General features: G+C 55.9%; 1 protein-coding gene across 1 annotated transcript in view; it reads left to right on the forward strand.

Annotated features, from left to right (window-relative positions):
- Positions 1–12,564, forward strand: part of ELL (elongation factor for RNA polymerase II) — a 77,001-nt gene that overhangs the window by 44,571 nt on the left and 19,866 nt on the right. The window contains exons 2-5 of the mRNA XM_027038399.2: positions 2,165–2,212; positions 9,117–9,238; positions 9,655–9,818; positions 11,923–12,197. Coding sequence (XP_026894200.1) covers positions 2,165–2,212; positions 9,117–9,238; positions 9,655–9,818; positions 11,923–12,197 — 609 coding nt within the window. The remainder of the gene's footprint in view (positions 1–2,164; positions 2,213–9,116; positions 9,239–9,654; positions 9,819–11,922; positions 12,198–12,564) is intronic.

Consider the following 12,564-nt stretch of genomic DNA (forward strand, 5'->3'; position numbering starts at 1 on the left):
CACCAGTTGATGGATGTTTGGATTGTTGCTGCCTTTTGGATATTAAGAGTAATTCTGTGCACATTTATAGATAAGATTTTGTGTAGATCTATGTTTTCATTTCTCTTGGGTCTGCGCCTTGGAGTGGAAATTCGGGGTCATGTGGTAACTGTGTTTAACCTTTTGAGAAACTACCAGACCGTTTTCCACAGTGGCTGTGCTTTGTATGCTCCCACCAGCAAGAGATGAATGTCTGGGGTATCATCCTTTTTGTTTTAGCCATTCTGATAGGTGCACGGTATCTCCCTACAAAGCCTGCGCCTCACCGATGAGTCTTAGCTTCTCACATGCTCATTGGCCGCCTGCAGGTTTTCTTTTTGGTCTCTTTCTTTAACCCAATTCCAAGCAAAGGCTGCCTAAGTGTCGTGTCTTCAAGAGCCCAGCCAGGCCGGGGACCCCACAGGGGCTGTGTTTCTCATTCTCTGAACGTCAGCCCAGGCGGGGGTCAGGTTGTGGTTTGTAGGATGGGGCAGCTGGTCCTGAGCCTGCTTTGGGGGAAGCCTGGCTCCTTTCTCCAAAGCACAGTGGGCCTTGTGCCTGCAGGGGCTAGTTTCTAGTCCTGGAGCAGAACAAGGGGCTGGTGGACGTCCCATATCTGATGGCCTGGCAGTGAGAGGTGATGTGCTTTGGAAGTATAGGGTAGCTTCTAGGGTGTCCGATCCCATGGAGGTAAGTGCTGGTGCTTGGTGTGATCTCTCAGGACGTTTGGAAATTCTGCTGCACCACACTCAGTGACAAATTGCTCCCGATGACAGAATCCTTGAGATTTTTGGGTAAAGAAGGGGCTCCTGGTAAACAAAAAGGGCAGGGGTACATGCGTGGCTTGCGTGGTCCATGCTGGCTGAGCCATGTCTGCGACACAACCGCAGCCCTCACCCCAGCGGCTAATGGGTCCATGGGCACCGAGAGGCCAGCATGCCCGTTGGTTGTTTGTTGTTGTTTTTTTTTTTAATTTTGTGTTATTAGTGGGGTTTTTTAAATGTTTATTTTTTGAGAGTGAGAGAGAAAGAGAGCGAGGGAGAGCATAGACGGGGAGAAGTAAAGAGAGAAGGAGAGAATCCCAAGCAGGCTCCATGCTGTCAGTCCAGAGCCCAGTGTGGAGCTCAGTCTCAGGAACCATGATCATGACCTTGAGCCAAAATCAAGATTTGGACGCTTAACCTACTGAGCCACATAGGTGCCCCGTTGGCTGGTTCTTTCCACAAATCTGGAGAGCTCCTTCACCCCAGGGCCTACGGTGGCCTGACATGCTGGATGGGGAGCAGACAGGTAGCCACTCCAGACCCCTGGTGTCTGGGAGTGTGGGGGCCAGGTGGGAGGGCCTCGCCTCACTGCAGGTGGGGCTTGACTGGAGGTGGGAGAGCCCAGACCCTGCCTGCCGTCTGAAGAAGGCTGGGGAGGACAGTGGGCACAGAGGCCAGGTGGGTTTGGGGGCTGAGGGAGAGGGTTGTGGTGACAAACTAGGACCACGCGGTGTGGCGGTATCTGCTGTGCAGAAGGTGGGTGCTTGGGGCCCAAGATGGGTGAGAAAGAGAGGTGCGACCCTCCATCTGGACCCATGTTCTTTCTGAAATTCTGACAGAAGGCTGATCTCTGAATAGCTGAAGCTTCAAGTATTTTGAGTTTTTAAGTATATTTTTTCTTGTGACATTTGGAAATTCCGCCGTCCCAAGCTCGGTGACAAATTGCTCTGAAGCTGTGACGTGGGAACTGAGCAGGCATTGGGCCCTGTCTTGGCAGGGTGTTTGGTGGGGGGTGGGGGGTGGGGGGCGAGGGCATCACCTCATCAGCCTCCCTTCTGGGCAGTGGTGCTTGTCCATGGTGGTTCCCTTCTGAGAGGGTGTCTCCGGGGCAGGACAGCCTGGGCTGACGTTGGTTTGGGGAGGACAGTGAGGGACTGCCCACTGCCTGTGTCTCCACTCTTACTTCTTATATACCTGGCCCCCACAGCATCCGAGAACTCCTGCCGATCCTTTAAAATTCTGTTTCAGTGACCTTTCCTGGCATGTCCTCACACTACTCTTTCTGAAAGCACTGTCCTCACACTACTCTTTCTACAACTGGGAAGTAAATCCCTGGATTTACAGATATCTTAATGACACTTTCCTGTTTTTCTTTTTTGCAGGATTCTGTTTCACTGAGACCGTCAATCCGATTTCAGGGAAGTCAGGGGGTGAGTCTTTTTTGTCTTAATCGTATTTGGAATTGTGACCAGTGTGCTGTCTTGCCTGTCATGGCTTGCTGGGCACAGAGGCAGGCTGGGGGCAGCATTTTGGCCCCATCCGGCTCTGTGTCAGGCCAGGGCCTGTGCCAAGCTGAGGCCTGCCCGGTTGGTCCCACAGCCAGGGCCACACCAAGATGCTGTCTGGGGCGAATGCAGCTTCTCTGTCCAGTGGCCCCTCAGAGTCTTCCCTTCCTTCCTGTAGCCAATGACTCCTGGGCCCCCCGTACTGATCTGATCTCTGTGCTGATTCAAAACAGAGGTGTCCTAGGGGCGCCTGGGTGGCTCAGTCGGTTGGGCGTCCGACTTCAGCTCAGGTCACGATCTCGCGGTCCGTGAGTTCGAGCCCCGCGTTGGGCTCTTGTGCTGACACCTCGGAGCCTGGAGCCTGCCTCGGATTCTGTGTCTCATTCTCTCTCTGCCCCTCCCCCACTTGTGCTCTGTCTCTCAAAAATAAATAAATGTAAAAAAATTTAAAAACAAAAAACAAAAAACCTGAGGTGTCCCAGAGGCCAAGTGGGACTGGAGCTGTAGCCTCCCTGGAAGCTGGTCTCTGTTGTTGGACCTGGGACCGTGGGTGTCTGATTTTGGTACTGGGCTGCTGGCCCAGGCGGTAGGTATAGAAATTCAGCAGTCCCATTTTTTTGTGAAATGTGTTTATTTCATTCTAAATGACCACCTTACAGAAAAAAATTGGAGAATAAAAGAAAGGATTAGTTGTCCACAATCCTTGCCTCCCAAGGCTTAGGACTTACCCCTGCCCCCCCCCCCCGCCCCCCCGCAAATCCCTCACCCACCAAACATACCTTGATACACTGGTTTTTCTTGTGGTCTTTATTGCAAGTCTGTCTGTCTGTCTGTCTCTCTCTTTTTCTCTTTTTAATCTGAAGGGTTGCCACAAGTGTCTAAATCAGTTAGTTTCCACCTGACAGCTGGCCGGCTGCCTCCTTAAGAAGATCTGCGCACCTGCCAGGGTGCTCCAGAGAGACAGAGCCTCTAGAACATCCACGTGTCTGTGTGTACAGATACAAAGATACAAGGAGATGTATTGCAAGGCATTGGCTCACATAGTTGTGGGGCTGGTGAGGCTGAAAGTCATCCATGGGGAAGGCAGGAATGGGCACTGTGGTCCATAGGCGACCTTCTTCCTCCTCAGGGAAACCTCAGTTTCCTTAAGGCCTTCAGCCGTTTGGGTGAGGCCCACTCAGACCATTGAGGGTCACTTTCTTAAAGTCAGCTGGTTGTGGATGCCACCACATCTACAGAATACCCCCATCCAGATTAGCATTCATGATGTCCCCGGGGGCTGTGGCCTGGCCAGGTGCACACGTGAACTGAACTGAACTGACATTATTGCGAAGACCAGTTAAAGTCAGCAAGACCTCTTGAAAGGCCCCAGACTCCTCGCTCCCCCAGTTCTTCCTCTGGAACTTCTGCATCTCTCTTTGGTCCCATCAGTCTTGTGGCAGCCTTCCCTTTATTGTCCCTGGGACATTTCCCCAGGGGCAGAGGTCAGTGTTGGGGGGCAGGGCTCCCTCGGCTTGCTGCCAGACCAGCCCCATGGTGCCCTCTGGTGGCCAGTAGTCATGCTGTACCCTCTGTAGTCGGGAAGATGAGGAAGCAGATGCATGGAAAGGGCCACTAAAAGCCATGGCTTATCCTGTGAGCAGCATTTTCTGGTCAGCAGGACACCACACGGCCACTCACGGAAGCACCATGAGGTTCTCCTGGGCCATGCTTTGTGTCACCCAAATTTCTGTGCAAAGCCTGAGAGCCACATCCATTCGAGTCAGGGGTCCTGCCACCTTAGAGTCAGAATCATGCTTTGCCCACTTTCCTTCCTTCTGGATTTTCTCATGTGTAACAGAGTTTCTAGAAGGTTCTGAGGGTACAGAGGCCCTGTGCCGCAGCTTTGGGCAAGTCAGGCCACAGTTCTCCACTCTTCCCTTTGTGAGCCTGGGGAGGGCTGTGTCAGGTAGAGAGGAGGGGTGCTGTTCTTTCCCTGCTTGCTGTGAAGGGTCAGGCACTAGGTCTACCCTCCGTGTCTGGACGTCATCCTTCTCTTCCTGGGCAGTGATGGGATGCATCCCCTACTCCCTGCCAGGTGTGAGGGGCCTGGCCTGGTGCTGGACACACAGCAGACGCTTTCCTGGCCAGGCCGCATCTGCATAGTCACCATGCTGCCAGAGGAGGCAGGGTGCCTGGGCTCTCCCCTCCCACCTCTCCTGGTCGCTGAGCTGCTTGTGTATAGCTGAGGGTGGGGATGGGGCCAGTGAGGTAGGCTGGGTAGAGAGAGGAATGGGAGGCCAGAGGGGTGGGAGGAACGGGAGGCCAGAGGGGCGGGGCTGGGCAGGCCCATTCAGTGTTCGTGGTCCATGGGCTGAGTCCATGTTCCAGGCTCTGCATAGCGTGACAAGGACCGTCTTTTCCAGAGGCCCATGAAGCTGACAGACTGAAGGTCTGTAGGCTCTTGGCTCAGGGGCCTTTGCCAGTTCTTTTCACTGTCCCTCAGCCTCCTTGCCCAGGTGATGGGCTCTCTGCCTTGGGGGTTGTGTGTGGGGGGGGGTAATAAGGACTTAAGAAAACCAGTGTCCTTGTAGCCCACAGCAAGCTCACTCAGCCCCTAGTTCATGTCCCCCTTGGTGTGCACAGCCAGCATAGGACCTCAGTGTTGAGCGCTGCCTGGGGGCGAGGTGGTGGGAGTCCGATCTGGCCTGGTCGCCTCCCTGCCTATGCTTGTAAGCACCATGAGAGCCAGGCCTGCCCGAGGAGGTTGTGGTGTGTGGCTGGGCCCTGGCGTTGGCTAGTTCCTTGGGGTGACTAATGGCATTTGCCAGGTCTCTCACTTGTAGCCTGTTGGCCTCTAGGGTGTCATGCACCAGAGCAAAGTGTTCATCTCTGTTTCATTGCCACGTACATGTTTGTGTTTGCATTCCCTGCCCTCTCCCAGACACTGAGCTGGCTGACCTGGGCCCCTCTGCTGTCTGGGGCTCACTTTTTTTTTTTTTCTTTTAAGTTTATTTTATTTATTTTGAGGGAGAGAGAGAGAATCCCAAGTAGGCTCCGCCAGCACGGAGCCCGATGTAGGGCTTGAACTCACAAACTGTGAGATCATGACCTGAGCCAAAATCAGGAGTCGGACGCTTGACCGACTTAGCCACCCAGGTGCCCCTGGGGTTCACTTCTGAGTTGTGAACGTCTGACAGCTGGTGAAAAGTCAGCCTCCAGAGGGGAAAAGAAACCTCCACCTGGCCAGCCCCACCCCAAAACTCTTCAGTTGACGAAAAAAGAGAAGTAGGGGTGGTATCCAGGGCAGTTTAGCGTTGCGGCATTTGCCTGAGCTGCAGTTTCTAGAATGAAGTTTGGCAGGGCTGGTCGAAAGCCTTTGACCAATTTCTGTCTGTGTGTCCAGGAGCCAACTCTGAAGGAGCAGTCCGGGATGTGTACATGATTGAGGCACGAGGGTGCTTGTTGCCGTGTTGTCACAGGGACAATTTGAAAGCAGTCTAAAAAATTTCTAAAATGGGGTGTTGCAGAGTCGGGAACCATCTGTGTGCCAAGGTTGAGCAGAGGGCAGGGGCGTGCACTCCCTCTTCTGAGCATCCTCGGTGAGTGAGGGCATGAGAGCGGGTCTTGGAATGCAGGGAGGTGCTTAGAATGCACCCTGGTGTTGGGGTTGAGGGAGTGCCCCTGGGCCGAAGTGGCTGCTTTGCTCTTGGAAGTCAAGTTCAGCTGGACAACCGTGGTTCTCTTTACCCAGAACATGTTTTATTCTGAGGCTTCTTTAGGAAGCGAAAATAACTAAGAAAGCAAGTATTGCCTGGAACCTCCTCTGGCCAGAGAGAACCTGGTCAGTTGGAGTTTGGGTTCCTGTGCGTACCTGTTTGTCTTGTTCTTACCGGAACGGAATATCGAGCCCTTCCCCCGCCAGTTTTTGCCACCAGGACTTGATGTGCCTTTTCACAGCTGCCGCCTGCACCTGCAGATCTGGGGGGGGGAGGCAGGTCCCACTTAGCATGGATTTCAAAAGGAGGAGGAGGTGAGGGGCACCTGAGTGGCTCAGTCAGTTAAGTGTCCGACTCTTGATTTCAGGTCAGGTCATGATCTCACCGTTCGTGAGATTGAGCCCTGCCTCGGGGTCCACACTGACGGTGCGGAGCCTGGTTGGGATTCTCTCCCTCTCTCTCTCCCCCTCCCCTGGTTACATGTGCACATTCTCAATCTCTCTCTCTCTCTCTCTCTCTCTCTCTCTCAAAATAAATAAATAAATAAAAAGGAGGAGGTGAAAGGGCTCTGGCAGGGACCTGTGCCCCTCACAGGTCTCAGAGGCACTCAGGGACGCCCAGGAAGGACAAGCCTGTTTGCTGCTCTGGGTCTGTGTACACAGACACTCGATTAGGTTTAAAGTGACTCCCCCTGCCCCCGTAACCTGGAGTCAGGGCTGACCTTAGAGGCGCCCAGGCCAGCTGAGGGCCACATGGTGGCCCCTGTGAGGCAGCCGAGACTCGGTCCAGGAGGCACATGCTGCAGCTGAGCAGGGCTGACTGTCGGGCCACATCCTGGTACATGTGCCAAGCTCTTCGCTGGCACAGAGAAAGCCGTGCATTCCTGGTCTATTCATGCCCAGATGGGGAATTTCCTTGCTCGGTGCCCACCGACTGGTAACCGATAACCAGCGTCACTGAGGAGCAGCAAAGCCGCCCGTTAACCAAAGGAGTCCTCAGGCCGTGGTAGTGCTGGGCGGCGATGGGGCCGAGAGACCTGGCCACACCAGGCTCCCAGCAAACCTCCCCTCTGCCTTCCTCCTTCCCCCGCTCGGGTGTCCCCGCCTTTGTCCTGAAGGATACTGGAGACCTCTGTGTGTGTCTCCCCTGTCCCCAGCAGCATCACGTTCTCCCATGCATCAGTTTCAAGCCCCGGGTTTCCCACCATCCTGTGGCCCCAGTGGCTACACAAACCCACCTCCGGGCTCTGTGCTGGGACCCCCACGTCCAGGACAAATTTTGGAGGTGGGCGCACACACCTGTGTGGAAAAGGTTTAGATGGCATAAAAGGGTCACGGCGAAGAGTCCCCACGGCTCCCACCCAGAGAGAAGCACAATCACTTTGGGACTGAGACCTGACCTCCTGCCCTCCTCTCAGGGGTGACAGCCCAGTGAGGACCATTGCCCTTGAGTCAGCCACTGTCCTCTGAGCAGACTGAGATGGAAAGTGGTGCCTGGGGAGGCTATGTCTCCATCAGAGCCAGGATGAGATGAGGAGGAGGTTCAAGGATCGGGTGGAGGAAGAGCCACCCGATGGCAGGGGTGTCAGCTTCCACCGGAAGCTACTGTTGACTTGCTGACTTTGGGGTGCATGAGCTTCCGGCTGCATTCTGGGCAATGGCATCAGTGTGTATCTGGCTCTGGGTGCGTCTCCTGCAGTGACCCTCAGCAGCCTGAGCCTCAACATCTGGGCGGCGTGTTCCAGCTGCTTCTGTGATGGAGAACAAACGTCACATCCAAGAAGGGATGGGCCGGCAGCACAAGATGGGCACAAGTGTGAGACAAGGAGATGTCACATACAGGCAGGACAGGGCTGAACTGCCTTATCTGGGAGCCAGTCTGTGCCACGTTGGCTCTCACTGTGCACGTCTGGGGCAGGGACGGACTGCAGGCTGGTCAGGTCACTCAGTATTTTGGGGCTAACTCTAGGCCAGGTGCACGTGCAGGTTCCCTTATGGGTCCACACACCACCCTACGGAGCGGTGAAGGGAGGGAGGCTGTGAAGAGGGCAGCGGCCCTCCTTGTGATCTGAGCCACCGTGTCCTCAGTCTCAGGCTGAACTGCCCTTATTTACTATATGACAGCTGGGCAAGGCTGGAATTCAGTTGGGGCCATGTTTGGTCCAGTGCTGATGAGGGAGGCATGGTGGTCTCACATCAGTGGAGAAGAAATAGGGCCTGGGCATACTGAGGTGGTTTAGCAGCCCAAGGATAAGGCCTGAATGGGGCCTGCCCACCCCCTCAACCTCCGTTTACCACTTCTGCCCCCCCTTGTTTGTGTGCCTAGCTGTGTTGAGCTCCTGCACTCAAAACCCAGGGATTACTTTATGAGGAGTCCCCACTGGTAACAGAGGGTTCTGGAGGCCCATCTTGTGCCCCAAATATGGGCCAGCAACCGGAGCATGGATCTTCCCACCAGCTTCCTCCACAGCCCCCAGGACTTCAACCCAGTGAGGGTTGGCCTGGAATGCAGCCCTGGCCTGTGGGTGCAATGCTATCCCACCTGCACCGAGCCCTGCACCTTGGCCGGGACCTTTGCTGTCTATCTGCCAGTCAGGCTGTCCCACCCTTCTGCAGAGGCACTGTCCAAAGTCAGGGTTCTATTAACCAAGACATTCATCCTTTGTCACATGTAACCGTGTCACGGTTTGTTGGGGGAGGGTGCAGCCGGTCTGTGAGCCCCTCGGGGCCTGCACCCGCCTTGGTCTTGGCTGCAGGACAGTGAATGGACATCCAGGTGGAGTGTGTATCCCACAGGGGAGCAAGGGTTGGAGCATATAGGCTGCTCAGTGTGCACTGGTCGCTACTGCTGCCCGTCTTGTCTCACGTCACCTTCACACATGTCCCAGGCCAGATCTGCCCCATTTGCTGGGTGGGAAATTGGCTCATGGCCCAGATCAGGGTGGGCTCCCTGGCTCCGGGCGTGTGCTAAGTGCTCTGTGCTCCTCAGACCAACGTGCCATGCTTAGAAAGCACTGGCACTTCCTCCTTGTGTCAAGCTGAGGGGGACGGTCTGGGGTCCAGTGGAGGGCCCATCCCACGGTCCCCTCCGTGATGTGGACCTCCCAGTGATGTTTCTCCCTCTCCATGCAGCACATCTCCATCCCCCAGCCTGACTGCCCCACGGAGGCGCGGACCTTCTCCTTCTACCTCTCCAACATTGGCCGTGACAGCCCCCAGGGCAGCTTTGACTGCATCCAGCAATATGTATCCAGGTAAGGCCCCATCTGGGCGCAGTGCCCCCTTCTTCTTCTTCTCTTTTTTTGAGGGGGGGTATTCATTTAAGTCATCTCTATACCCAATGTTGGACTTGAACTCACGACCTCAAGATCAAGACCCGCATGCTCTACTGACTGAGCCAGCCAGGCCATTCCAGATCCCCCTTCTCATACCCGAGCCTTGCTGCTGCATTCAGTGTGTCCAGGGCACAGGTGCAGGCCTGCTACCTCTGCCCAGGAGCCTAGGTTCCCTTGTCTTTTCCAGGTTAAGATACGCTGTGTGGAAACGATGCTGCTCAAGTTAGCGCTGGCCCCATTTCCAGCTGGGGGGTAACGGGGGAGCACGGGCGCCCAGACCGTGTCTCCCTGTCATCCCAGGAGTTCACCTTAGCTTCTGGCCCCGTGTTTTGCAGCCACGGGGATGTTCACCTGGACTGCCTGGGCAGCATCCAGGACAAAATCACGGTGTGTGCCACTGATGACTCCTACCAGAAAGCACGACAGAGCATGGCACAAGCTGAGGAGGAGACACGGAGCCGTGGTGCCATCGTCATCAAGCCTGGAGGCCGCTACCTGGGTGAGGATGAGGCCTGCGACTCCGCCTGTGGGGGGGCTCATGCCTGCTGGGCAGCTGTGGTGGGCAGCAGGAGGGACTGAGGGCTTGTCCTGGCCAGGAGTGGGAATGATGGGTTGACAGAGGTGCAGCCCCAAGCAAGGGGAGCCATCTCTCATTGTCAGGTCAGAAAAGGTCCTGTTGTACTGCCCGAAGTCTGTTGGGGGCTGTGGCATCTGCTGATTCCCCAGTTTGAATATGAGCCCCAAGAACTCCAGGAATTCCGAATCCACGAGCCCTTCTCTCAGGTTCTGACCTCAGGAATCCCTACCCATCAGGGAGATAGACACGCTCCTCGATGGCAGGGCTGGGGTCTGTCCTCCTTCAGCTGCCACCCCTGCCCTCACCCGCCTGGCTGGCTCTTCCCCAAGCCTGACACGGCCAGCGGCAAGGTGCCGATTGTGAGATGTGCCCTATGGCAAATAGTCTGCTGCTGGGTTGGGGCCAGCAAGGGCCTGTCAGGTCACAACTGGGAAGGAAATGTGTTGATTTCCTGCTGGACGAGAAGGCTCTGGCAGCTCATCATCTGCTTGGAAACGGTTTTGGTGAAGTTGAGACACCAGCAGCATGAAAAGTGTTTACTTTTAGGAAGCTCCATTTTTGCTTTAGTCTTCCCAGCACCTAGACCCAGACAAGTTCAAGAGTCCTCAGGATTCAAGGCCAAGGGGAAGGGCGTTAGGCCCGAGAAAGGCACAAAATGGCTTACAGCAAACAGGACCTTAATGGCTTTTGGGGGTTTTTGTTTTTTAAGAAAAGGTGGGAGGATTTCAAAGGCCCCCAAGGGAGTATGTGATTTCACTGGCGTGGCAGTGGGGTTGGCTCTGAGCGAAACCCTAGGCAGGAGGAGTCCATGCTACCAGTGAACGCTGCATCCTGCTGGATGTGGCCGTGCATGCTGAGGGAGCCCATGCCCAGGGCTGTGAGCTGCTGCTGGGGACAAAGCTGCCCGAGAGCAGCAGCCAGAATCCAGAAAAGCTTCCCCTGCCTGCTCTCGCCTCAGCGTGCAAATGTGGACATTCATATACATCTTAGTAAGTTTCTGGGTCCTTCAGCCAAAAACTTGGTCAAAAGTGTGGCTTGTTGTACCACTTTGGGGACGGTGAGAGTTCTTGGCTTCGGTTCTGGTGGCAGCGCTTGTCTCCTGGCCTCTGAAAGCATAGTCATGTATGTCCCACTGCATCAGGCCTCTCCTCTACCCTGCGTCAGCCCATCAGCTGGGTCCTCTGGAAACAAAGTCTGGCCCTAAGGATTTTGACAGCACTCCTTCCCATATTAATTTGACAAATGAGATTTAAGGGATGAGAGCAAAACAAAAAGTTCTTGTGGAGAGCTTTCTGGCCCAAGGACGTGAGGCACGCGCTGACCTCACTTGGCCGTGCACGTTCCCTCAGTGGCCGTGCTGCCGTCCAGGGTGGAGTTAAGAAATTCTGAGCAGAGGCCCCTCCCTCAAGAGCAGTGCCGGAGTCTGTTTGCACTAGGGGGGTGGGGGATCGGGCCGCTGCCCCCCTCCCCCGGGACTCTGGGTCTGTCCAAGAAGCACTTGACGGGGCTGCAGCCTGGGGAGCTGCTCCTACCCCGGGGTCTCCAGAGAAGCTGCCCAAGCGGCCCCATACCTTTATCCACTCCTCCTTTATCATAAAAGAGAATGGCGGATCCTGTGGCTGGAGAGTGCTGTGATGTGCAGGCTTTGGGGGCGCCTGCCTCTGGCGGTTCAGGAACCCCACCCTTTTCATCAGCCGCCCTCTCCGTATAGCGGTCGGGCTGCCCTTGATGAAATCCATTAAAGCTCTGAACACACCTCTGTTTCCTGCAGCTCCCGCTTCTGACACTTGGGGCCCTGCAAGGGCCTGGTAGCTGTGTGTGGTCAGTAGATGGTGTACTCAGCTCTCCAGGTCCCCACGGAGCAGGCCAGGCTGGATGGGGCTCCAGCTGCCTTCCCCTTGGGCTGTCGGCCGTCAGCAGGCGTCCACGTACTCGCTCAGAGTTCGGCATCAGCCCCAGGCAGAGGGACACAGAGGCCATACCCCCTCACCCCCTTAAATCCCTAATGCCTTGGCTCTCGTTGCAGGCAAGAAGGTTCAGTTTCGGAAACCAGCTCCGGGGGCCACGGACGCCGTGCCCTCCCGGAAGCGGGCGACGCCAATCAACCTGGCGAGTGCCATCAAGAAGAGCAGTGTTGGTGGCATTAGTGGGGGCAGTGGGGTGTCTCAGAGGCCCTTCCGTGACCGAGTGCTGCACCTCCTGGCGCTGAGGCCCTATCGGAAGGCCGAGCTGTTGCTACGGCTGCAGAAGGACGGCCTGGCCCAGGCGGACAAGGATGCGCTGGACGGCCTCCTCCAGCAGGTTCGTGCTTGCCCGGGGCCAGGTGGAGGGTTCAGTCAACCTTGAGTGGCCTCGGCAGAGGGTCTGGACACAGGGGTGCTGGGAAGAGCCCTTCCTGGGATCTCTTCCAAGATTCGCAGCCTGCCTCAGAGCCTCGGCCTCCCGGGTTAGGACCGGCTTAAGGGTGTCACGGACACGTTTCTGGCCATGGTGCTTCTTGTCCAGTGGCTCCGAGGTTGGCTTGGAGGGAGGTCAGCATGCTCCTCCTTCGCTGTCTGCTACCACACAGGCAGCGGGCACAGCACAGAGGATCCAACAAAGACTTCGCCGCCTGAGGCTTTTAGAATTTAAAGAAGCCTGGGTGACCGCATATGTGAGTTAACAAGAG

This window comes from Acinonyx jubatus, chromosome A2 (assembly GCF_027475565.1).
Source record: "Acinonyx jubatus isolate Ajub_Pintada_27869175 chromosome A2, VMU_Ajub_asm_v1.0, whole genome shotgun sequence".
Lineage (NCBI taxonomy): Eukaryota > Metazoa > Chordata > Mammalia > Carnivora > Felidae > Acinonyx > Acinonyx jubatus.